The following is a 26,660-nucleotide window of genomic DNA, read 5'->3' on the forward strand; positions in this document are numbered from 1 at the left end:
AACAATACTTAGTGCTCAAATGCACTTTTATCAGGGGTTTGTGAGTGAAAAGACAAGAGTGCATCACAGTCCTCATTAATTTGGAATGTAAGTTACATGAACAGCTTGCTTCTGGAATTTCAAGGGCGAGCAAGAGATGGCATGTGACCTTTCATGGGGAAAGATTTATGCAAGAAGGGAGTTTAGGGGACTAGGGTTCAGGAACCAGCAAATTATGCCAGAATTTTAATGTGTTGCATGTTTGTACTGTTTAAAGAAAAAGATGGGAAAAGGAGAAGGAGAAAGAGGGCAGATCAGAAGAAGTTAGCTGAGAAGAAAAGTTGCTTTTCCCTTAGTAGCTTGAGGTATAGACTGCTTGTTCAGAATTCTTACAGGCTGAAATTTGGGGTTTGGTCTTGGCAATGCACTTTGTGTATGTACTATACACAGGCAAGAATGTAATGTCTAAAAATTTGAAGCCTCATTCATTTTGTGGTCAACTGTGATTCTTAATGGATTAAGGAGTTAAGCCCTCTTAAAGGTAGCATAACTATTGGATGAGGATGATAATGATTATTTTAACCTGGCACCTTTAGTGAAAATGAAAATGCAATTCATTGCTGTAGGTGCCAAATTACAGTTTTGAAAAATGGTTGCAATGTTTTTACAACTTTTGTACTTCGCTTTATGTGACAAAACTTTACAGCAAAATGAAACAAAAAAATTGCAATTCAGTTGAAATACAGGAATAGTTTTGCTTTTGTAGGAATGACTCTTAAGATAACGACCATGAGTGTTTGATAACAATAATAATAATAATAATAATAATAATGACAGTAGTTTTGTTAGAAATGTCTCTTGTTACTGCCAGGCATGTTTTGTACATATAATTAATAATGAGAGCAATTCCTGTTTTATGTGGAGCACACTGTTAAAGTGCAGTGATTACCCATGCTCTGCTCTCACGCACAAACACTACATTTAGTGGATTGTTGTCTGAGTGATGTCTGGAGTGCATCTGAGTTTCAGTGGTTTTAAAACACCTCCAGAATCTTCTGTCTGACTGGTCAGAATTCAGTGAGCAGTGCTAGCCATGGGCTTTCCACCATGGTTTTGGGCCGCTTGCATGTTATTTGAAAGGACACCAAAAGACAAACATTCTTTCCTTGCTGATACAGAGGCTCTTCTTGGTGGCTGTGGCCATCTGAAGCCATTGACACTGCAATGAGCTATTTTTCCAGTTCAAAAACAAGGATTAACAAGTGTTAATGAGTGGCAGTTCACAGAATCATTTAGATTGGAGAAGACCTTCAAGATCATCAAGTCCAACCTCTGACCCAACACCACGGTGCCAACCAGAGCATGGCAGTGAGGACCACATCCAGTCATTCCCTGAACTCCTCCAGGGATGGTGACCCCACCATCTCCCTGGGCAGCCCATTCCAGTGTCTAACTACCTCTTCCATGAAGAAATTATTCTTAATGTTCTCAAAACCTCTGAAATCTTGGTAGGTCTGTAAAGCAGATACTATCAGGCACAAACTGAGGAGGCTGCTACTGGTGTTCACTGTGTGCATGTTTTTAATGTGGTGTCACATTTGTTTAATTAGCTTTAGTTAACAGGAATTTCACCAGGGCACTGAGGCAATGTCCTCTGAGTGTTAAGAATTAATAAAAGGGGCTTGAAAGAAGACTAGATACAGAGCGAAGGGAATGTGGTCAAAATCTGAAGGTATTAACAGGAAAATCTGAATCACCTTTATAATTTTTTTTCCTCATGTGGCTTCAATATTTGTGCAAAGTTGTCAGTAGTTATCAGTAGCATATATTGAAACAAAAGATAGTTGTTGAAATCCCATGACCTGATATTTTTCGGTTTCTTCCTGTTGTGCTAAAGCAGTCAAGAATGCAAATTCACTTGGGTGTTGAGTTGCAGCCACCTCTTGGATAATCTGTTATTTTCAGACACAACTGCTCTGCTGAAAGTTGGATGATTTAATAAAAGTCAGCTGAAGGCAGATAGTGTCCACACCCCCTCACCCCAAACCGTGGGATTTAGGGACTTACTGTAATTCTGCTGTTATTTTGCTGGTTAGTTTGAAAAATGTCAACAGAGAATCAACAGTAATTGCAATATAAAGTATTGGGAAAATGTGGTGAGCATATGGTACTGGATTGGGTTTGTTATTAAAGGAAGTGCAGCTGCTGGGTCTTCTCTTGCACAGGAGATTCTTTCAAGTGCTCTGGGTCTAAACTTCTCCCAAAGAAGGCAACTTGCAGCTCAGTAACTTTTGTAATTGAAAAGAATAATTTTATTTATTTTTCAAATTTATCAAATTGCAATGAATTTTACCTCGTGATTGCAAACATAGAAAACTCTGAGAAGATTCTGAAGAATTGCCCTAATTTTGAAGGAGTGCGGATTCATTTACAAAAGCAAGCCCAACAATCCCCCTCAAGCCCAACCACATTTTAGTGGGATGGAAAGCGTGTTTCCTGCCTATCTCTATTGTATTCAACTTAAGAAATTATGTGAAATAGTTAGATCTTATGCATTATCAGTAGATTTGTAAATCTGTATCACAGGACTTTTCTGTTGAAGGATTAACAGTGCTCCTTCTGTTGGTGTTTTGTTTTTATTTTTTTACTCATATCTGATAGATGTGAATACTTTTCTAATGCTCATATGTTGAACACAGAGCTGTTCACTTCCCTTCCCCCGCCCCTCTTTGAAATGTTGCACTTCTGTGATACATCCTTCATGTGCTGCTCCATGAACTTTTTGAAAATTTTAGTATTTCTCTGTGTCAATGGTTTCCTGAAGATTCAGCTTTACTGCTGTGGGCCTTAAGTTTGACTGTTTAATACCTGGAATGTTTGTGAGCCTTCTGTGAGCTGTTCTGAACAGGATCCTTTTCTAAATTTTTTGAGAACTCGGATACCAAATGAGTTGGGGCTGAACCAGAGGTGGACAGAAAGCATTTCTGGTTTTCAGGTGTTTTCCCACCGGTGGAGACAGGCTGGTTCTGGGGACACAAGGAGGGAATGGTGCTGCACCTCTTGGAGGGAGCTGCTCCATGGGATGTGTGGAGTTTTTTCTTTGATCCTAGAGGTGACCTCAAGTGCAAGTTCAGGCAGCATAAGAAGTTTTTGTGGCTTTCAGAAAATGCTCAACAGCACATCATTTTCTTCAGGGAAATTCCTATGGAGGTCTAGTATCCTTCTTGAAAGCAAAATGGAATTACGTGCAGTTAACTCTAACACTGGTGGCCAACATTAGTGACCTTCTAAGGAAAGCAACCTAAAAAACCTGATAAGCTTTTGACATAAAAGAGAGAATATTAAAAACTTTTAAAAGAAGTGTACATCTCTCAATTCTGAATTAAGAGCTTCCTGTACTGTAATGTAGGGAGAGTCCTTGGAGCAGTCAAGTAAAAAGAGAGCTAGAAGGATTGATAGCTTCAGAACATGATGAAGTAGAAGAAATGTTGAGCTACTTTCCTGAATGTCATTATTGATAAGTGTAGTTAAGTGTAAGTAGTGTCAGAGGTCTCAGTCTCTTGTAAACTGAATTCAGAGTTCAAAAAAGTCACCTGTGTTCCCCCAGAGAAACTTAGAGAGCCCATACGTAGCAGGGACTGTTTGCTGCTCTCTTTGATACTTCCTTTTCCAGAAGTGTCTGTTCAGCTCAGTCCTTCTGCCCTTTCTTGCAGGCTGAGCTCTGCCTGGAGGGTGTTTGTGCTCACCCCTGCCTTGGGTGCATTTGTTTGCTGTCTCTTCTTTGTGCCACCTGCCAGCCCTAGAACAACTGGAGGAAGAAGAGATTTGACAGAGATATGACTTAGGATAAGCAGATAATGTGATCATTTGAGACTTGAACTCAACTAGGGGAGAAGTTCTGACACTGAGTCAATGAAGGAGCAACCCCTTTATGCAGTCACCTACTCCACAGTCACTGCTGCTCTCTGCACAAAGGAATAGAAAAGCTTTGCTGGAGTACATGAGGGGAACACTTAACAGTGGGAGCACTGACTGGTGACCCTGTTCAGTTGTTACAGTCTAACAGAGAGCTCCTTTTCCTTACAAAAACTACAGCTGGGGCCATGTCTGAACTTGTTCCTTGGTTTCTGGCACATCCTGGCTCTGCCTTCGGAGCATCCCTGCAGCTCCTCTGTAACTGAGATACTTCCTCTGGCTTTTAGCTTGCTGAGCTCCTGCACAGAGCCCCAGCTAAGCTCGTGTGATTGCAGTCCATCAGCAGGCTGCCCTTGGCAGTCACACTGTGTGCTACCTTGGGGCTGAGGTTGCTTTTGGGAGTTTTACTCTTTGTAGTTTGCATGGCCATTGTACCAAGAACATCTGTTCTGAGATTATCCCCAAGAGACAGTTCCAGAAGGTTAAATGTAAATGTGCACAAACTGGAGGAAACTTACTAACTTCTTACTAACCCATCGGATTGGTTCTGCCCAAATGCCTTGTAAGATGTTTTGAGGGTTTTAAGATAACAGCAAACTCAAACTGCAGGTTTTAAGATAACAGCAAACTAAATTAGCAGGAAGCTTAGAGGAAGCCTATTTTTTTTTTTTCACTGTAACACTGATTTATGCTAGCAGACTTGAGTTGTGTCAGACTGAAAATGGATTTTTATGGTAAAGCCAGGAGAGAAATGTATTCATTGCTGCTGCCTGGGTGTCTGCAGAGGAGGCAACACATATGGACTGCTACTACTAATACATAAGTTGGATTGCTTCATAGTATCAGAGTGCAGCTTTAAGAAGAACATCTTTGAGAAGATTTTCTTTGACAAGAAAATCTTTAACAATTTCAATGCTTAATCTCAAAATTTTGTGATACAACTTTAGAGAAAAGATGATTCAATTAGATAGGACAGGTCAGCTATTAAAAGGTATTTTAAATGGTTGCAAACTTCAGCTTTGCCATTGATCTAGGACAGACTGAAGAATGAGACACCCTGGAGAGCAGCCCTGTGGAAAGGGACCTGGGGTCATTGAAGTTACAGCTTCTTCAATGAGGGGAAGAGGAGGGGCAGGCACTGATCTCTTCTTGCTGACCAGCACTAGGACCTGATGGAATGGCCTGAAGCTGGGTTAGGGGAGGTTAGGTTGGATATCAGGGAAAGGTTTTTGCAGGATTTACTGGAGGATTTCAGAAGGTAAAACCAAAATTCCTGTTTGTACGTGCATTCCTGTACCATTCAGGATGACGCAGTGCTACAATTCTGGTGTTTCCAAAATTTATCTATAGCACTGTTGTTTCCAAAAAAAGGAACGTGTCAAAAAAGAGGACAGTTGCATCAGAAAAGTTACCAGAAATGATCAGGTTTTCTTCATGTCTTTCTGGGTGGAAAACCACTGCTGACTTGTCCAAGGAAACCGGTGAGAAATACTGGCAGAGAGCTAGTGTGTCCTGGATCAGTCATGTTCTAATCTGCATATTTATTTCAGTCTGTAGGTTTCTTTTGGAAGATTGCTTCTTGAGAAACGATTGCTTTCTTTTTTAGATATCACATTATCCATAGTATTACTCTTAAACTCACTGCTGTTTGTAGAGAGAGACCAAAATTATCAATAACCATTTGTCACTTTGAAACTGTGCATGAGAGGCAGAGGCTGGATGCAGCTCGTAGCTTCACTTCCTGTAGTGAGTCCTTGTGTTACTGCTGGAAAATGTTAAGATTGTATTTATTACATGACTTGCAAGACACATTTCAGGGGTGTGTTCTGCCTCTCCTGGCAAAAAACTCACATATTGGGTATATTTTGAAAAGATTCTCAAATATGACTTCAATTCCACCAGTTTGCCTTTAGGTAATTGAATTTTATCTTTCAGCAGGACCAACAGAAGGTTTGGGGAAAATAATACAAAGATTTCCCCAGAAGGACTGGGAAGACACTCCTTTTCCACAGGGAATCGAGTTGGTAAGTTTGCATTACATTTTACAATTTTTAGAATTTCTTTCATGTGCAGTTGAAAGATACATCTGCCTTCATGTAATGATCTGTATTTAACCCAGCAGGGCATGGGTAGAAATTAGTGAGCACAGGGGATAGATAATAGGTTGAATAACAACAATTTTGGCTAACAGAAGATAATTCGTTCTGGTATGCACAGCTAAGTATTCTTAGAATATAGAAAATGTCTGCTGCAAATTTATAAACTGTGTGTTTAAAAGAAATGCTTATTTGTGCCCCTACGTTTTTGTGAGCAGCTTTCAGATGGGAGATGACTTCTCATTGTCATGTTCAAATAATTACAAATGCATATTTGTATAATGTAGATTTAAAAAGAAGTGAATATAATATCCCAGTAAACTAGATCTATTAAAGTGGTCAGCAAGGCTGGTGTGCAGGGATTGATCTTAAACAGAGAATTCCCAAGGTGCTGCTTCTTTCCCTTCCTTGGGCTCTTCTTGTGGGATGCAATGAAAAGGTGTCTCTCACTCATCTGGATCAGGGATTCACTCAACACCTTGTCTCTAAAAATCCTGAAGAGAAACGAAGGACTGCGGTCATATTCTGAAATGAGGTTTCTGAGAAGTCAGAGTGAAACTTTCGCTGGTGTGAACTGAGCAACTTTGGGGACGGGATGAGCTATAGGAGGAGATGGGCTCTAGGAAATGTCGCAATAGGAGTCTCTGTGCTGTGGGGCACAATCGGCTGCAAGGACAAAGACAGCGACTCTTCACTGAGTTTACTGCACAGGTGCAGCCAACACAGCAGGCTTTTCCCAGTCTGGCACCTCTCAGGCAGTGTTCAGCTCCTTGCTGCCATGTGCTGTGCTCTCCTGAAGGACAGGGAAGGGGACTGCTGTTGGCTGCTCTCTCCCCGAGAAGTGCGTTCGCTCCCTGCGCTGGCGTACGCGGCCGCGCGCTCGTTTTCTCCGCCTCTGTGGTTTCATTTCTTCACAGCCTGGGGTTTCAGCACCTGCCTGAGGTTTCAGGGCTTGCCATGCCCTGGTCTTTGGGGTGAGCACGATTTCTCACCCACGTGATGGAATTGCAGGCTCTTGGTGCACTTGCACAACAGCGGGTTTGGCAATGCCGAGCTCTGCTGAAATGGGGAAGCTCCAAGGTTCAAGCAGGAGGGCTCATCTTGCCTCAAAGAAGCCCAGAGGCTGAGTCATGGTAAGATTTCCTCTGTCCCACAGATCTGCCTGACCTCCTTCAGAGAAAGCAACGGGTCTGACTACCTGTGAAGACGTGAGATAGGCACAGCTTCTCTTGAAGCAGTGAATCTTAATCTGTGCCCAGTGATATCTCCCATTTAAGTTTCATTGTAGAGTTTTAGCACTGCAAGAAACACCTTTCTAAAGGAAGATTTTCTTTTAATGGGAAAAAAGGTTTTTTTCTGTATCGATTCTCAAATGACTCATTAGGCAAAGCCATTAAGACATTAAACTTTCCAAGTAAAACAAAATCTGACAATTTAAGGACATCAATTCAGCCAGTTGGCAAAATCAGTCAAGTTTTGATCTGCTTTCCAAGTGTGGTAAATAAAATTTTAGTTAATGAAGATTGAGGAGTCAGTGCAAAGATCAAGTACTAAAGTAAATCACTTATGAAAGTCAGATTTTGGCAGGAAGTTTTTTTCATGATTTTGGATGAGCCTAACAAGAATCAACATTAATTCATGGAAAGGAAAGAAGAAAAGCTGTGTTACCATGTTCTGTCACCTTAAGGGCAGATTTAATATCAATAAGGGGGTAATAGGCAAACCTTAAGGAAAAAGAGATGCAGGGGAAAAAGGTAAGAATAGAGTTGACAAATGTATATGAGACTGAAGAGGGACATAATTATTAATAGCACTTAGTTCTATGAGAAGTTTGAGGTAATATCCTCTTAAATGTACTTTCTCTTCTTTGAAAGATCTGTGTGGAAGTGTATGGGTTGTGTTAAGTGGAAAAAAAGCCATGGTTTGTATCTGAAAAACATGTCAAGCTCTCTTCACTTTGTTCTCATGAAGGAAAAAGGCCAAAGCTTTCCATGCTTAATGATAGGATTGAAGGGAGATTTGCTGTTTGAATCTTGTCCTCTGTCAAAGGTGGTTCTCCTGCTGTGAAAACCTTCAGCTGATTATTGGTGATGATCTCAGTGTGCCACTGACTTCCCCCAGCCCTCTCAGCTCTTTCATGAATTCTTTGCCTGAGAATTTAGATATTTGTGTCATTTTTCTAAGTTTTTTTTTCCAATAAGATAGATTGAATGGGGTGATTTGTATTGACGTGTAATGGGTGATACATCCACAGACCAGCCCAGGCTGGAAAGGAACTGGAAACATGCTTTGGTCCAGCCTTTCATGGGAAAGGAGGCATAGCTGAGATTATCCCACCACCTTCCACCCCGTCCAGTCTCATCTTAAAAACCTCCAGCAGTGAGAACTCCACTGTCCCTAAATTATCTATCAATTATGTCCTATTCCTATTGGTAATGGCATTTTATGGGACAAGACAAGTGGAAAAGACCTGTGCACACCCCCACCCCTCAAGCTTTAGTGCTTTAAGATGGAAAATGCCTTCTGGGAACCCTTGTGTTCTCTGTAGCTGGTAGAGATGCCATTAGTCCAAGCTCCAGCCAAAATGATAGGTGAAAATCCTCTGAGAGTTTTTTGGAGGGCTCTTCTATTTGCCAGCCCTTCATGTCCCCCATCCTTGTGGCTTGAATCCATGGGGTCAGATTTCTGAGACATAATTAAGGCAATGTAAACAGTGGAGTTGTGTGGGTAATTTTAAAGTTAAATAAGAAAACCACATAAAATAACGTTTAACAATTTTTTTGAGCCCAGTTTTGTTAAACAGGCACCCATGGGACAAACTGGGCCTACTGGATCTGCCTTAGACTGAGTGAAAAGGGATCATTTTGAGAACATCATCTCTAGGAATGATGACTCAATTTCACCTTTCACTTTGACTGTATTTTGTAGTTTTGGTAGTGTGACACAAATATACAGAGAATTGGGTCATTATAAAGTGTAATTGCAGTCTGAACTTCACTGAAGGGTGTTTTGCTGTATGTGTGTTCTGGATTAAAGGATTAAGAGTTACTCAAACTGTGTCTGTTTTTATAGAGTAGTATGATAGCTATGTTCTGGTCACAAACACATGAGAATGGGAGTAAATATATTGTCCAGAATTCAACAGAAATATGCTTTACTCAATTTTACTCAAGTCAAGTGCTTTAATCTGTTTTATTCAGTAAATTGTGTGTCTTCTGGTTGTCAGTGGTGAGGAAAGCCATGAGTCTCTGCTGAGGAAATGATGCTGTCAGGAGGTGTTGGTCAGTGTTTTCTTACACCTCTTACTTGTCTGCATCCCCTGAAACTACCTAAAAAGAATTTTCTTAATCTTTTTGCATTTGCCATTTCACTGAAGACTTCACAGCTTTGAACTTTGTTCTGTTTATAACTGAAGGCAGAAACTTTGATAAGCCACCTGCAAATTGCTGTGAAACATACCTGAAGTCTTTTGCCATGGGTTATTGATAATTACAGTAGCTGCTAAGGGGCTGAAGACTTTTTTACCACTTGTTAAGTTGTGTGATGTAACTGTGAATAAGATAGGATATTTCTTAATGTTATATATCATATATATTGAGTGTTACTTCAAAAGCAATAAAATACTCCTCTTCCATTTGTTAGAACCTTTGTGGCCTATTCAAGAGAAATTTAAGGAACAATTTCAGTTTAGAATCTGAGCATCTTCATTTTACTGACAAATAGTAGTCCATCTGCAATTTATTGACCAATGCAAGTCAGAGTGAGTTTCTTCCAGTTCCATGGAAGTAAGCTGACTTTGTGAGGTAAAGAGAGATTTATGCTCATTCTTAAAGTTAATAAAATATTTGTCTCAGAAAAGCATTTCAGTCATTGGTTTTTGAAAGAACGCAGTTAGAACACACCAGTCTGATAGCTGCCCCCCATGATATTTTAAATGAACATTTTTAGGTATCCTTCTCCACAGTCTGCCTGTTTCTGAGAAGTTTTTTTTTTTCAGCTGCAGCCTAAGTGTAAAAATAACCCTGTAAAGTCAGCTGAGACATACAGAGCAGTGTAAGATGAGGACAATCAAACTTGATCTTGCTTGTAGAGAGAATGCTCGAGAGTGTGGGTTGGTTGAATGAGTTAGCTTTATGTTTCTGCATATTTTTCTAATTTCTAATGCAGTTTTAATTCCACTGTGTAACTTTCTAGACATCATAATTAGTTACACATCAGAGGAAGCTTTGGTATGTAATGTTACACTGTAAAGTCATTTTTGTCCCAGGGCTAAATTAGCTAAACTAATTCATCATTACTCAGTGCTGGGAGGCTGCTCTTAATGAGGCCAAGGAAAGTCATACCTAGGAACAGTTACATTGTCTGGAGTTTGAACTGGGTATGAAGTGTTTCTGCAGTTTGTGAGTAGCAGGGAAGGAAATTTCCCTCTGTAACTGGCGCTGGTGTTAGCAGCAGTGTCATGATTCAGTAATTTGAATTTCAAGTGTGGTCAAGTATAGAAATTAACATTTATTTCTAGACAAGCTAATCACCAATCCAAATAATTACTTAAATTCTAAAATTTACTTTTAATTGGTAAAAATTGCTATTTAATGCAACCATTTGCAGACCACTTACACAAGATATGAGACTAAGAGAGAAAGAAAGGCTGCAGGTATTCCTTTGGATTCTGGAAGGTTGCCTGCTTCCTTCTAAAGGAGGAGTTGGAGTTTTTGGAATCAGTTTATTCCTCCTTAGTGCACAGCCCTTGCTGTGGAGCTCAGCATTTCTGCACCTTTGTTTTGCCTCAGACATGAACTCTTAAATGGACGTGGAATATGTCTTTTATGAAAAACTGGATTCAACTTTCAAATTGCACCTAACCTGAGATACAAAATAAACCCATGAGTTTTGTAAAATGAGAGTAAGGAATGGTGTTTTCAAAGTGTATTTGTATTCTGACTGATCTAGTTGGTCTTGTAGAGATTTCCACTTCATTTTTACATACATAATTTATGAGTTACAGCTCTACCTCTGAGATCTTAACGGATCTTTACTTCTGTTGGAGCTTTACAGCTGGAATGGGGAGAAAAAAAATCTATAAAAAACCCCACCAAAACCCAGCTCGTTTATCTTCAAAGTTGCACTCAACTGAAGACATTTAAAAGAAGGCCAGATTTTAAAGTGGAAAAGTTTTTCAAAACTCCTAAACTTCTGAAAACTTCCACTGCAGTGTCTCTGGAAATGATTACACATTCAGTCAAAAGCAGTGCTTTTAAATTTTAAGTGTTGATCTCTTGGTATTATTTTTGTTTTGCCACCTTGGTATAAGGCAACTTTTCTGAGGAAAAAAAATCTGGTGTTTGAACATTTCACTGCTTATTTTAAGTAAGACATAAGAGACAACTAGGGCTGCAGATTAGACAGTTAAGACCTGAAGTGATTAAAGTTTTAAAGAAGTTAATCTTTAAATGCTTCAGTCTTAGCTAGCTGATCTGTAAGCCAATTTTTCTCAAACAATAATTCTTTTAAGGACCTGAATAAGGAGTTGTCTACAATGTCCATTTAACCTTCAGTGCACCTGATCAGCTGCAGAGATTTTTGTTTGATGGGGGATTTTTTGCTCTTCTTTCTCCTCAAACATTTTTTACCTCTCAAGAATCATTACATATGTAATTGTTCAATGAACAACTGCAGAGCAGAGCTCAGTGTAGCACTTATAAATGCATTGTGTTGTTTTTATTCTCATATTATTACAGAGCAGGTGCTTTGAGCACTTAGTAGGAAACTGATGATAGCAAAAGTACAGATATTTTTTTTTTCTTTTTTTTTTTTTTTTGGTCAGAGTGTTTCTGGACTCAGCTTATATTCTTTGAACATAGTAGCCTCCACTAGACAACTTAGAGTGCCCTTAATGTGGTGTATTTTACAGTTACATTTCTGCTGTGGTGTAAAACAGCTACATTGTGGTTTTAGAATCTGGTCTTACTGAATGGATGTTAGCTTCTGCATTTTGTAGACAAATGTGATAAAATAATTTGATATTTGTATCTAAGGACTTGCAAGTAGTCCTTATGTAGTATAACTTTGTCTGACTTGACTAGGTGCTGTCAAAGTGTTCAATTAATGTGCTTTATCCACTCTTAGTTCTGTTTTGAGTTGGAAAAATGTCAGGGCACGTCAGAGCACTACAGTCAACAGGTTTGGTAGAAATGGTAAACTATTGACGTGACACCTGTTTGGAATTTCAGCTTGTCCAGCTCTCTAATCTTTCAATGGAGTATATTGAAGTGGAATCTTTTTTGCATCTATCATGGTGTTTTAAGATCCACACACTTTGGTTTTAAGTTAAATTCTTTTCAGCTCTTCTGGAGGAGAAGGCCATTTTTACAAGGTTTCTTAGGAAGTGCAGATATTTTTAGACTCACAGAATGCTTTGGGTTGGTTTTCTTCTTTGTTCATTTCTGCCATCTCCATAGATAATGCTTGACTGCATGAGATGGTCTTGTCCACCCAAGCTTTGTTTGTGATTCAGCATCTTTCTTACCTCTCTCTAAGTTTTTCTCATCTTGTTTAAAAATTAGAGGAAAGACTGTAACGTGGACTTCTCTCTGTCTCTGCTTTGGGGTTTTTGTGTAACAGTCTGCAGAGGAGATTCTGAGACCCCCAGTTAAGCCATGAGGTGATGTAACATTCACAAAATTCTGTGAGTGTCTCGGTATTTCCACCTTATAACTTATAGACTTGTCTGTGGTAAGTCTCCTGGGAGACCCTGCTTTTCCTGAAGGTTCTGAATTTTAAATATTAAATGGTTTTTTGTTGTTCCTTGTTGATTTTTTTAAAGCTCTTGAAAAACTCTTGACCAAAAAGGGAGAGCAGCGTACATCTCAAACACACAGTATGAAAATGGGCTGTATCTCCAGAAGCCAAAACTGAAGAACAGAAATCCTGTTGTTTTGTATGTGAAAGCAAAAATTATGGGGAAAAAATTATGATTTTAATTATTTTCAACTTTATGATTAGCCTGGTTACAGATGTGCTTTGTGTTTTTAAAAAATGTGAGTTTATACTTGAAAGTTAGCTTGGATGAATGCAGCGCATGACTGTGGAGTGACACAAGTTCTTGAAAAGCTGAGCATGTCCTTAACATCAGAGGAGGTTCTTTAGCCTAAGTGGCCTATTCCACTTTGGACTAATCATCACTGATTATTTCAGAATAATTCTATATGAACATAAATCCATGTGAGTTTGGGATGCAAGCAACAAAAGAGCAATTTATCTGGAGAGACACAAACCAATGTGCATTTCTAAGTCAGTTAAAACTCCTGTGCGTGCTGCACCCTCTGGGTTTACAGCACTGTTTTTATGTTGACCCAAGCACACAGAAGTGAATGGAAATGAAATTGTGTGCACTATAACATCCAGTTCTGTTGCTATACAAAACTCCTGTTTCCAGTTTTTCCTCATGCCATGTGCAGATGACTGTACCTCTCTAAGTTATTTGTGTACAGTGTCTCTCATTTCCCCATCTGTTGTCTCCACAAATAACAAAGCTGTGCTCAGCGTGAATCAAAGAAGTTTAACTTTTGAATAAAGGTAAGCACTATTCTGAGATGGCTAGAGGTTAAACTTGAGAAGACTTCAGATTAATAAAATGAAGAGGATAAACTGTTCTCCTTGTCCTTGTTTGAGAATATGGTGAGTGAATGGATTCTCTAGCAAAGGAGATTTGGTGTAAACAGTAATAAATGTTTAAATAGATGGGGCTCGTGCTATTTAGAATGAAAATTTTGAGCAGTCTTATTTGTTTCTGATGGAGAATGACATGTGTGAGGCTAACAGTATGACATGGAAAGGGGAATTGTTTGGATAACCTCCTGAAGTGGTTCTTGGATCTGTTAATCTGAACAGTAAAGGCCCTGGCTGTCTTGCGTGCCTTCTCATTTGGCTCTCTGCAGAAAGAGCCATGCCAAGGGGCCGGACTGGGACATCAGAGCCAGACTGGGACATCAGAATGGAGACAAATGAAGAAATACTGTGGGTTACCATGGGAGATGAGATCTGGGGGGATTGTCAGGTGTTTGCCCTCACTGTTAAGTACAGCAAACGTTGACACCATTGGATCATCTTCCTGTAACTACCAGAGAAAGAGAGGACTGGACAAATGTAACGATCCTGAAAACCACCGAATCACCTCAGAACCACTCTGCTTAAAATCCTATGTTTTGTTTCAGCTCCTTATTACAGATTGTCTGTCAGCTTTCTGTAAGAAGTGGGAACTTCTTTTACTCTTGATGTGCTATAATTGAGACAATTTTTGGACTGACGTTTCTGGGGTTTTTTGTTTGGTAGGTTTGGTTTTTCTGTGTGTTTGTGCAGGGAGCTGAGAACTGGTGAGGTTTTGGAGAAAGCCAGCCAGCAAGAGTGTTGTGTGTTGAATTTATAACTATATATCCAGTTGTCACAAAGAGATCCTCTCTGGGGTTGTGCAGAAAGGCAGATGATGTGCAGCTAATCAAACACAGCCTATTGGGCTGGAGACAAGATTGTGAAACTTGAACTGGGTCGTTGAGTATGTTCTGGGAATCCAGAAATAATTCATCTGTGAAGTTGATTCCTATGACTGTAAATCACTTTGGAATGTTTTCTAATAGTTCAAGAAAACAGATTAATGGAAAATAAAGGGTATTTTACTTTTTTTTTGAACAAATTTGTTAGTGGTTCGTTAAAGCTGATACTTTTCATGCTAAGAATTTCTAATCAGTAGTACTTGTAACTCCCCCAATTTGACTGACCTTTTAGTTTGTACTCTGCAAAAATTTTGTTGTGTTTTGATGCAGGTTTCTTATGCTGGCTTAAGCCATCTCAGTGGTTTTAAAGCTTGGCTTCTTAAACTTGGAAACTTTTTTGAAGCCTTTATACAGTGTAAGTGCTTATTAATAATAAATTGTAAAAGGTGTGTCCTAGTTGTGTTCACCAAAGAACAGAAAAGAACATTAATAAATCTTGTGATGATACTTCTCAATTTTGAGCATTCTGTGGGCCACAGCTCATTTTGTCATTGCATTATCCAGTTTGAAGCCAAGCAGAAAGATCAGTGCAGAGGCTTTCTGCAGTTCCCAGTTGGTATAATTTCTGATTTCCAGATTCCATAAAGGTCAGAGTGACTCCAGGCATGCACCTGACACAGCACCCATGCAGCTGATTCCAGTGCTTCAGTGTCTGACTGAGGCTGTGCCGTGCAAAATTCCTGGGAAAGGACTTTGGAGGCTTAGAACCAATTTTTTTTTCCCCCCTCCCCAAAAGTATCCTGTTGGCCTCCAGTACCACCACAACTGTAGTCTCAAACAGAGCTCAGTTTATGAATCCTGAGGTAAGGATGATGTTTTGTTTGTTTATAAAGCCAGCACTAAATATTGTTTCAGTACAGGATGGTGGTGCTGGCTTTTGGGTGACTGCATGGAGTTGGCCAAACTACTTTCAAATTTGCAGGTTTTATTGTACAACCTTTTTGGACTCTTGTCTATATCCCAGTAACAAATCATTTTCTTTTATATGAAACCTGGCATTTGTAGGTGGAAGAAGAAGTTTATGAGTGAACTTCAAGGTTAGAAGATAGAAAAGGTGGCTAGGCTGTTTAGATGACCTTCTTCCTCCTGTATTATTCTTTAGAAATGTGGTATTTTATAATTTCTGGTATGGTTCTAATCCTAATTTCAGTATGGATTTGATAAATGACTATGAGAATTTTACTGAAGAAATCTTATTTTAAGTAGAATTCAATAAATAATAATTTTCTATGTATTCGTTGTAACAGGAGTTTGAGTTTGCTCATAGTAAGGTAAAAGAGTAAAGAAATAATTACTTTTATATGCAAAACACAGTTTGTATTAAGAGGAAGAAGAAAGATATAACTATATTCAGATGTGATTTCTAAGTGCTGATTTTAGGGCTAGTCACCAAGAAGAATTTCTGTCTTTGAACTTCTCCTGAGTGGGGATCTGCTCCAATCATGGCTTCTTGTAATGAATTCCAAGTGTGGAACCGTAGTTTTGCCCGCAGTTTACCTGGACTGCTCCTAGCAAAACTTTTCCTTTTTTCTCAGTCCTCATTGCTCTGTGGATGTCAGAATTAAACCAGTGCAGAAGTGGCAGATTTTTCAGAGGAGTGCTCATGGTGCAGCTGATCCATGGAGCGTTAGAATTTTATTAAATGTTGCTAAGAGAGACCTCGAGACCTCTCTGGGCTCTGTTGGGTTTCAGTGTCTGTGTTTTTCAAGGACACACTGTCAAAGCATCACTTGACCAGGTGCTTTTATTTAGCTGTCATGGATACCAGCATAAACTAAAAAGGAAAAAAAAAATCAAAACCAGAGTAATAAATGAGGCATTTCAACTGGCTGCTAATGTGACTCAATGAAGCTCCAGCTTACAGATTTGGACAGGAGGCAGTTCAGGCTTTACTTGTGGCTAATGCTGCTTGTATGGTGACCCTTGCAGAGTTTGTAGCTATTGCTTAGCCTGCAATTAATTAAATCTGAGCTGTGGAGTGAACTTGGGCAAAGAGGGAGAGCTCTGACACCCAAGTCTTCTCTTGGATGGTATTTGGAACTTGAGCGGCCCTGACTGGATAGCACAAGTCTTGCAGGTTTGTATCCTTTAAAACATCACCTGCTCTTGTCATGTTTCCTTAGAAAAAAGCAAATTCCCCCTGCTGCCCCTCCTGCCCTTCTTGGATTTATATCTCTAACATAAAGGTTACTGGTGGTCTAAGGTACTACTGATGCTTTTGAAGAAACTTTTCTTGATGCTTTTGAAGAAACTTTTCTGTCCAGATTTTGTCATAAAGTTGTCCCCAAACTGCTTGCACATCTTTCCTTTACACTGGCTGGTTCCTGAACTTGGATGTGAAATGATCTTTTATTTACATGGACAAAAGGGAGATCAGAAAAGCAGATTGTGCCCTGTTACTGATCAGTATTGGTTATCCTTAAGTCAAAAATGTCTTTTTTCTTTTTGTTTTTTTTTTTTGAAGTATATTTCTGATTTGACTCTCTGCCATGTTACTTGGACAAAAGCAGCTAGTACATACATAAAATTAGGACTAAAGAAATTTTAATATAATACATAATACGTAGTCACACCTCCTACCTCCAAATAAAATGATCTGCTGTTTTACTGAGCTGCTAATATTTCTGTTGTCAGTCTGCCATAAATTGTGGGGAATTTAATATAAGAAATGGCTTTAACTTTCTGTTCATGTCCCTCCCCCTCTTCTCCTCTGATCTCTGTGTCTTCTGAGCTTGGTTTTAGGTGTTTATCTGAGTAAAGGCAGTTGAACACAAATCCATTCTAGTGTGTGTGAAACAGTTTGGTAGGACAAGGCTGGATTATGTAACTACTTTGTATGGATTCATGCAGTATATTACTCTGAATTATAATCAACCCAAATGTTCTTTCAGTAATAAAATGCCCAGTGCAGGTATGATTTTGGTGCTTTTTCTTAGGCTTACCTATGAGCTAGGAGTGCAGGGAGCGTTACTCTAAAAAAATGTAAATAAATTCAAAATTTTCATCCGAGAGAGAAGATTTGTTTTTTAGTTTACTGACAGATCTATGGTATAATGTAGTATTTTAAAAACAAGCAATTCTCCTGTTATGCACATGGCATATGCAGAATCAACCTCACTTCATTTTTTAACTATATTGTTTCCTTTTTGACGTGTGTTATAGCAGTGGACAAGAGAGATGTTCATTAAAATCACTGCTTATAAGCTTAGAATGAAGAATGAATTAGATTTAATGTCAAAATAGTGGGATAAGAAGTGAGTACTAAAGTTCCAGTGTGCATTCGTGACCTCAGTGTTTTTAACATTCCTTGAATACCAGATTTGTCTAGTTCTCGGCATCACCTCATGATTATTTGCTATAACTGCATACCAGAAAACCTTATTTCACAAGGATTTTCCTGCATTCTGGTCTGGTAATATACTTGCAGAGACTTGTTGGCATTTGCAATTTTGAAGATTTGTTGTTGGACCATTTTCATATCTGGTTCATGTCTTGTATATTGGATTTGATCTGCTTCTCCCAAAAAGCCGAGGAACTGGCAAGACCTCTCAAAAAGTGGGTGGAGAGTACATTCTCCCCTCCCCCCAATTTAAATATTTTTCTCCTTTGACCAATGTGTGTTTGCAGCAGCCACTTCTGCATGAGCAGCTTTTCAGCATCCACAGCGAGTTATTGAATTGGCACTGAGGAGCAAAAATTACTCTGAAAAGTCACTTGCTGGTTTGGGTTATGGCTGAATTATTTATAGAAGCATGGCTGAAGTTTTCTAGTTTGAAATTCAAGGTTTGATTCTTGTCACACTTTCATCAATAATGTTACTTAAAAGGACGTGTTTTGGTCATTTCATGTCTGAATGTCTTTCATCCAAAAGATTAGCAGCATTTCCAGCTGTGTAGTTGGGAAACTGTGACTATTGTAATAAATACATATCTGCAGATTTCTCTGGGTTTGGGTAATACAGTTGTGAAAACTTCATATGATTGGGGATACTGTTTCAATTTTATATTACCAAAGAATGATTAAGTGAATAGAAATAAACACAACAACTTTGAAGTTTGATCAGGCTTGAAAGATTGTTGGTATCAGTTTTTTGTACTAGTGTGCCTTAGCTGAAGAAAGTAACTATTTGTGTTGCTATGCCTGAGAAAAATGTTTTGCAGTAATAACTTCTGTGGAATTATATACAATTAATAAATATTTAAATATATTTTATCTTGGTTTAAAATGAAGGCACACCAGTGTTAAATTTAGGTTTTTTTGGCTGCCACAAAACATAATTATATTTGTATTTTGTGTGGTAAAGGCTAAGTAGATAGTATTCAGTGAAATGTTCAATAATACATTTTCCAAAAGGTTTCAGTTTGATCCAAGGTGAACAATGATGTAATTTAAGAAAATGTCATCAAATGTCAGGTTTTGTGCTGACTTTGGCTTTAGACTGCAAGTAGTATTGTGTGTAAGAGTTCAGCTACAACCACCAAACTTCAGCCCCTGAGTTCAGACTGAGAATTAACCTAAGTGGGATGTTTTTATTGAACTGTTTCTTTGGTTATTTAAATGGTAAAACAGAAGTAGTTTAACTAAAAAAAAAAAAAAAAAAAAAAAAAAAAAAAAAAAAAAAGGAAGGACTTAATTAAAAGTTTTATCTGTACTTTTCTTTCAAAATTCATCATTAAGCTTTTAAGAACAAAATTACAAAACAGAAAACAAGATTTTCATTGGCTCTCCTTCCTTTTTTAACTACTTCTTGCAGGATCTGAAGATATTTGATGATGCAAGTGTTATTTAACAGTCTGTATTTGTAGTTCGATCATGAAAAGAAATGGTAGGAAAGCATTACCTGAAAAGGAGTATTTTGTGGCATGTTTTATGTATTGGCTGGGTTTTTTTAATGAAACATTTTGAGCTTATCAGCCACTAAATAGACATCTTTATAAGTATCCTAATTTCATTTGTTAAATACATAGATGGAATCTACGCTGAAGCATTTTAGGGCGTGTAGTATGGGATAATAGTTGACATACTTCTTATATTATTAAGGTGTGTCATTATTACAGCATATGCACACCCTTTTATGTCTTATTGCTTAAATATGATAGTGCTTATAAGCTTTCCTTTTAAAGTATGAGTTACTACGGTGAGTTAGGTAACAGCATTTTTATATGCACTGTTTCACCTATTATGGGTAATGCCTTACGTTTCTGTTGCAAGAGCCTCACTGCAGTGTGGAAACAGTATGTAAATGAGGGATTGAATTTAGTAGTGGTTTCTGAAGTTCAAAGAACGAAGCTTAATGACTCCTGTCTCTTCAGATGACTGGCTCTAAGTGTGGCAGAAAGAATGTGCTGTTTCAGTTTCACAGTATGTGATGTCTTGCACTGAGTGAGGTAAGAATGGGGTGCTCAGGAGTGGTCCATCATTTCCTTCTAGTTGGAGTTACCCCTTTTTGGGTTTTCCCGTTGGAGAGGCTGCAGTTCTCTGTGCCAGCACTGGTCCAGAGGGAGAGGAGAGAGCCAATTAGCTACTTTGAGATGCAATCTAGAGATGTGTAAATCAGATTTGCAAAGTGCACCTACACGTTTCAGAGCCCAGTAAGAGGCAGTGCACACAGGAGGTGCTTTCTGCTGAGACTGCAAAAAGTCCTGTGGGCAGCAGGGGAGGGAGGGGATTCTGCCCCTCTGCTCTGGTGAGATCCCACCTGGAACACTGCATCCAACTCTGGTTCCCTAGCACAGGAAGGACATGGAGCTGTTGGGGTGAGTCCAGAGGAGACCACCAAGATGATCACAGGGTTGGGTCACCTCTCCTGTGAGGAAAGGCTGAGAGAACTGGGGATGTGCAGCCTGGAGAAGAGAAGGCCAAGGGAAACCTTCTTCTGGCAGCCTTCCAGTGCCTGAAGTGGTGCTACAAGAGAGCTGAGGAGGGACTCTTTAGAATGGCAGGTAGAGATAGGACAAGGGGGAATGGCTTCAAGCTGAAGGACAGTGGGTTTAGATGAGGTGAGAGGAAGATTCACTGTGGGAGCAGTGAGGCAGTGGAACAGGTTGCCCAGAGCAGCTGTGGACGCTCCATCCCTGGGAGTGTTTAAGGCAAGGTAGGATGGGGCTCTGAGTTGTGACATTCACATTCTCTGGACAGAGAGACATAATTCTGTCTCTCAGGATTTCTTGGAGAAGCACAGAGAGAAGAAGAGAAAACAATCTTTATCTCTGCTCCTTTGTTTTCTCCATGTGGAATGTGGTATGGAGAGTGTTTACCTGAAGTGATTGCTTGATTGGATTCTGGTGAAGGTTGTTTGGGTTCAGTGACCAATGGGATCCAGCTGTGGCTCGGACTCTCAGCAGAGAGTCACGAGTTTGTTAGGTAAGTAAGAAGTAAGTATGTAGAATAGGATAGTATCTCATTTAAATAGTATATTAATGTAATATACCATAGTTTTAATAAAGCTGTCCTTCAGCCTTTTGATCTGGAGCCAGACATCATCATTTCTTCCCTGAGTTGGGGTCCACCACATTGTTACTGTACTGAGTAACCTGGTATAGTGGAAAGTGTCCCTGTTCCTGGGCAGAGAGTTGGGTTTAGATGATCTTTAAGGGATATTACACTGTTGATAGTTGAGCTAATGTGGTTGAAGTGAATCATGTTTCAGGTTCCCTTTCCTGAGTGGTAACAAGAAGTCTGGTATTGCATAGGCATCTTCAGGATTCTTTTTTCATTTGCTTTAGTTTCCCCTTCTCAATTAGGCAACATGAAATGCTTACCCATTTGCTTGGTATTGTAAGACCCTCTCTCATGTGCAGTCACACGGGACTTTAGTATTGGCTGTTCCAGATTCTTTTATTGTCCCCAGACTCGATGAAATTTACTGATGAATGTCTGTGATATGTTCAGAAATTATCTGTAGAAAACAAACAACCCCCCTAAGTCAATCAGCCCCTATGACACATGCACAGAGCCCAGCAGAAATCTAATTTGCATCTCTTGGAGAAAACCTACCATTTATTCTTACTTTTAAAAATAACTTTTACTTCAAAAGAGAACTGTTCTCCTATACCATGACAATTTAATTTGATTGAGAGTTTTTTTGAATGTTCCTTCTAAAAGACTTTTTACTAAATGACTCTATTGTGTTGAGTGCATCCATTTACTTTTGTTGAAGAGCTGTTAATAGATGGATGATTTATGATCTAGCTGTAGAGAAGCCGTTCTGTTTCTTTTCCAGTGTAATTTATTTTTCTGCAGGGTTTCTAGTTGTGTAATTTGATGTCTTCTACACATTTGCTACTTGAAGCAAAGATTCTGGATAATGCTTTTATAAACAGATGCAACATTTGCCTACTTCCAATAACCCTATCTTGGCTTGTCTTCAGAAACTCACAATTTAGAGTTATCTAATTTTATATTTTGATTACACAGAACACTTGGAATCATGCTCTCTGATACTTCCCTTTTCATTTTCCAAACTCTTCTGTGGCTTCCCCTCCAAAATACAGTTTTATTCTGGGAACTTCCCCAGGAACCCCTCTGAGAAACTATAACATTGAAAGATTTCTTAGAGGGGTTTTTTCAGTCCTCTTTGAGGGATTTTACCTTTGCTCTTATTTTAGCTGTTGTCATCATCAGTTTTTAGAAGCTTTCTTCTTCTGATTCATGATGAAACATATCTTAGGGGATTGAGGGGATTGTCCCGTTCTGCTCTGCACTGCGGCGGCCTCACCTCGAGTCCCATGAGCAGTTTTGGGATCCACAGTATAGAAAAAATATGGCAATACTAGAGAGTGACCAAAGGAGGGCATGAAGATGAGGGGCTGGGAGGTGGGAGAGGAGACTCTTTGAGGAGTGGCTGAGGTCACTTGGTCTCTTCACATGGAGAAAAGGGACTGAGGAGAGACCTCACTGCAGTTACAAATCCTCACAAGGGCATGAGGAGGGGCAGGCACTGCTCTCTTCTCTGTGGTGACCAGTGACAGAATGCAGGGCCCTGGCCCGAAGTTGTGTCAGGGAGGTTTGGGTTGGATATCAGGAAAAGGCTCTTCCCCCAGTGAGTGGCTGGGCACTGGAACAGCTCCCCAGGGCAGTGGTCGCAGCACCAGCCCGACAGAGCTCAAGAGTGCTTGGACAATGCCCTCAGGCACATGGTGGGACTGCTGGGGATGGTCCTGTGCAGGGCCAGGAGTTTGAGTTGATGATCCTGATTGGTCCCTCCCAGCTGAGAATATTCTATGATGTGATGATTCTAATCTTCATTCCTTAGCAGATTTCTCTGCCACGTTTCTCAGTCATTTTCAAATGTAGTTTTATATGTGACTTGCTGGAGTTTATGCATACTTCTATTGTCTTTGTCTTGGACAGGACTTTCCCCCCCTGACAGTTATTGATTGTTTTCAAAAGATAATTATAACTGCTGAGTGATGCACTCTGACAGCAACAGGTTTCAGATTCATCACCATTTCCTAGACCAGAAACAGTCAAGTCTGCATGAGGTTTATCACATGGACTTCCAACAAACAAATTGCTACAGGTTCTTGCTGGTATGAGTTACAGTCCTACTCCCCTGCCTTTAGAACTTGCTTTTCCTTCCAAGCTGGGTTCATTCCTACTGCGAGAGTGTCCTCTGTGGAAAGAGGGTCAAGGCTACTGGTAGGGCTCAATCTTGGAATAATACTCCCTTAATGCGAGACTTCTCTGTACTGAGAAAGAGCCAGGGCTTGGAGTGGGACTGTGCTGTGTGGCCTGGCTGGCCCAGCACGGTCTGACCTGCTGCTTTCCTGGCACAGGAGCAGCAGCATCACATTCCAAGGAGCAGTGCCTGGGCACAGCTCCCCAAGGGAACTATGTGGGCCACCACTGGGATATGTGGCAGGAGGAGGAGGAGGCAATGGTTGTTGTGGATGCTGATCTTTCAGGTTTTATGTACTTGCTGTCAATTTTTTTCTTGACTTTTCCATTTCTGTCTGATACAGGAACATGTAATTAAAAAGTGTGGAAATGTGGAAAACAACAAATGCGTTTTAATGACATTTTCCAAGCAAGGATTTTGTCTCTAAACTTTTCAATCAAGCTGGCAAGAGTGTGCTTTAAAAGCCTGTGGCCAGCTCACTTGTGTTCATTTGGAACAGAACTCTGGAGCTTGGGCTGCTTGTCACTGCCTGAATGTTCCTAAGTAGGAACAGTGTTGAAATTCCCATACTAAACCTCCAGTGGTTATCCTTCCTCTTTGAAATTAGTTTGTGGATGTTTTCACTCCATATTGTATATTTGTACTGTGTTTACATTTTCTTCAGGTTTTACTTGAAGATAATGTACCTTTCCTGAAAATACCTGAGGTGATGAAAAGGATGTCAATGTTTTCTTGCTCTGATAGGTATTTCAGGTATTTTGGTAAAGGAATATCACAGATATTTTCACAGCAGAGTGGGAAGACTGTACATGGTGCTGCTAAACTTGAGCGCTTGTCTGAACTTGTTTTTACATCCTCTTTGGGATGTAGCTGTGCCACACTTGTGGTGGGAAAACAAAGAGGTCTTACTTAAAAGCTGTGGCAGTATTGGGGCATAGAAGTACTGGTTTTGGGGGCTTTGGGGCTTTAGGGGGGTTTGTTTCTTCTTTTAACATTTCAGGCTCTAGTTTCACTGCCACATGCCATAAATTTTGCACAAGACTGCAATTTATGTGCAATGTTTTCAACTACAGTAAACATTATTAATAACCTCATCTAGGAAAGAATTAAAATGCTCTGAGGCCATGAACCTAATCCTTGGAACGCCACGGGTCGCAGTTGGAGTTGACTTTAGGCGGTGTGACTGAATGAATATGTGTATGAATATATGTAAAATAAAAATCTGACAGATTTTATCCCTTACTTTTTAGAATTTCTGGGTTGTGAAAGAGGCAGTGACTTTGAAAGTTTTACTGCGTTTTTATTGTGGCTTTAAAAATGCATATAAATAAGTAATTGCATGCTTTAAATGGAGGCAACGTCAAGGCATGGAGTGCTCTTTACTATTTTTACATATACTTTCTCAATAAGTTGTATTCAATGAATATGGTAATTTAGTCACTATTCAGAACAGTAGCTGATATTTTATATTTAATTTGATTTGATTTTGTAGCAAATCAATCTTGGTCTTAAACAGAGTTTAAGACCAAAGTTTGTGTAATACTATGGAGCAGGGGGGAGAAGCTTGTTAAAGGTTGTTATATGTTGATGTACATTTCCACAGGGCTTTGTGAACACTTTCATGTGGATTCATTGGAAATGACCAGAGTATTTTTTAGATTTTTTTTTTTCCTTTCAGTTGGCAGTATTTCCTTCTAACATTTTTTTTTTAAGATTTTCCTTTACTGAGGATACTATTTCTATTACAAACCCACAAACCTGCTGGCTCTGGAAGCAATTACTTCAGATGAGACTTTAGAATTATAGATAAATATGAGCACTTCAATTTTTTTCTCAACTATGAATACTTGGTAATTTACTCCTTATGTATTTTGTAAAGTAAGTTTACTCATTACTCTTGATATTATAATTTGCTCTTTAAAACATCATTATTAGCATCAGTTTTGCAAATAGGTTAACAGGTATTATGGGAGTCCGTCATGAGTCCTGGAGGCATATTTTTTACAGCATGTAGTGCATTTGTTACTGTAAAATTTTCTCTTGTGCTTTTATTGTTTCTGGTGTTGACATTAAAGGCATGCATTTAGTCAGGTATTTACCATCTAAGTTTCACTGTTTTCACTGTCTCATTTCAAATATCTGACTAGTCGGTGCTCCAAACCATGTCTTGGTTGAAGTGAATTGACATTTAAGAACGTCTCTGCTGCAGGAGCCAGTAGAAGTTGGTTAGCACTGGTTACAGGAAGAAACCACAAGGCTCTGGCTTACAGCAGATACTGGAATCTGGTGCTAGAGGATGTTTGAGTCGATACACTCAGGGGCAGGGGTCCCATACAGAGAGCTTGTACAGGCTGCAGGAGTGAGCCAGGGAAAGCATTATGAAATGAATCAGGGAAAAATGCAAAGCCCGTGTTTGGGAGGGAAGAACCACGTGTCGTGTTTCATGTTGGAGACTGGCTGGCTGGGAATCCTCTCTGCTGGAAATGACCTCGAGGTCCTGCTAGACAGCAAGCTAAACGTGAGCCAGAGTGTGCCCTGGCAGCAAAGATCTCCAGCAGCATCCCAAATGGCATTCACAGCCAGGAGCCTGAGCGAGCTGATTATTGAAGTCTTTTATTCAGCACTTCATAGATCCCATCTGAAAAGCTGCATCTGGTTTTGGGCCCCCCAATACAAGAAGGATGTCCATGAAATAGAGCTGTTCTGCATTGAGGGCAGCCAAGAGGGTCTGGTCAGTGCCCAGAAGACTTGTCCCATGAGGAGAAGCTGCAGGAGCTGGGAGAGTCTGCAAACTGGAGAAGGGACATCTTTGGGATGACTGAACAGCAGCTTTCCAATACCTACATGGAGGCTGTTAAGGTGGAGCCAGGTTCTGCTCAGTGCCATGCGATGGCAGAACAAGAGGCAAGAAGTTGAAGTAAGAGGAATTGTAAACCAAGCAAGGGAAAATCTTTCATCATAAGGAGAGATGGGAGCATTGGGATAAGTTATCTAAGAGACTTTATGGTCTCCATCCTTGGAGGTTTTCAAGGCTGACTTTATAAATCCCTGAGCAATCGGGTCTGAATTTGATGTTTATTATACTTAGAGCAGGAGGCTGGACTGTACAGCTCCTGAAGTGCCTTCCCTAGGACCTCCAGTTGTCAGCAGCCTTATGTATCACAGTGTGCAGAGGTTGATGAGGAGAAGGAAGATCTGCAGTGGGATTACATCTCAGTTCAAGCAGCTTCTGCTGCTGAGCAAGAGGGGCAGAGCTGCATCCCAGCACGCAGCTCACATTCAGTGAGCCAGGTCACACACCTGCTGTGGTTAACTTTGTAGTTGATTTCTTACAGGTAACTCTGAGGAGTTGTTTTCCACCTCTCTGCCCAACATCCTAAGGCTCCTTAATCTGGGAACTGGTTCTGGATGTTGTTCAGCAGTCTGGCCCTTGGTACCAGGAGATGTTCTTCACTTGCTGCATTCGCTGCTAACAAAACCAAAGTGCGCGTTCCACCTTTT

General features: G+C 39.8%; 1 protein-coding gene across 1 annotated transcript in view; it reads left to right on the plus strand.

Annotated features, from left to right (window-relative positions):
• The window catches only part of SBF2 (SET binding factor 2), a 233,166-nt gene that overhangs the window by 39,811 nt on the left and 166,695 nt on the right, over positions 1–26,660 (plus strand). The window contains 1 exon segment of the mRNA XM_068194618.1: positions 5,830–5,918. Coding sequence (XP_068050719.1) covers positions 5,830–5,918 — 89 coding nt within the window.

The sequence above is a fragment of the Anomalospiza imberbis genome, chromosome 6 (genome assembly GCF_031753505.1).
Source record: "Anomalospiza imberbis isolate Cuckoo-Finch-1a 21T00152 chromosome 6, ASM3175350v1, whole genome shotgun sequence".
In the NCBI taxonomy this organism is placed as follows: Eukaryota; Metazoa; Chordata; class Aves; order Passeriformes; family Viduidae; genus Anomalospiza; species Anomalospiza imberbis.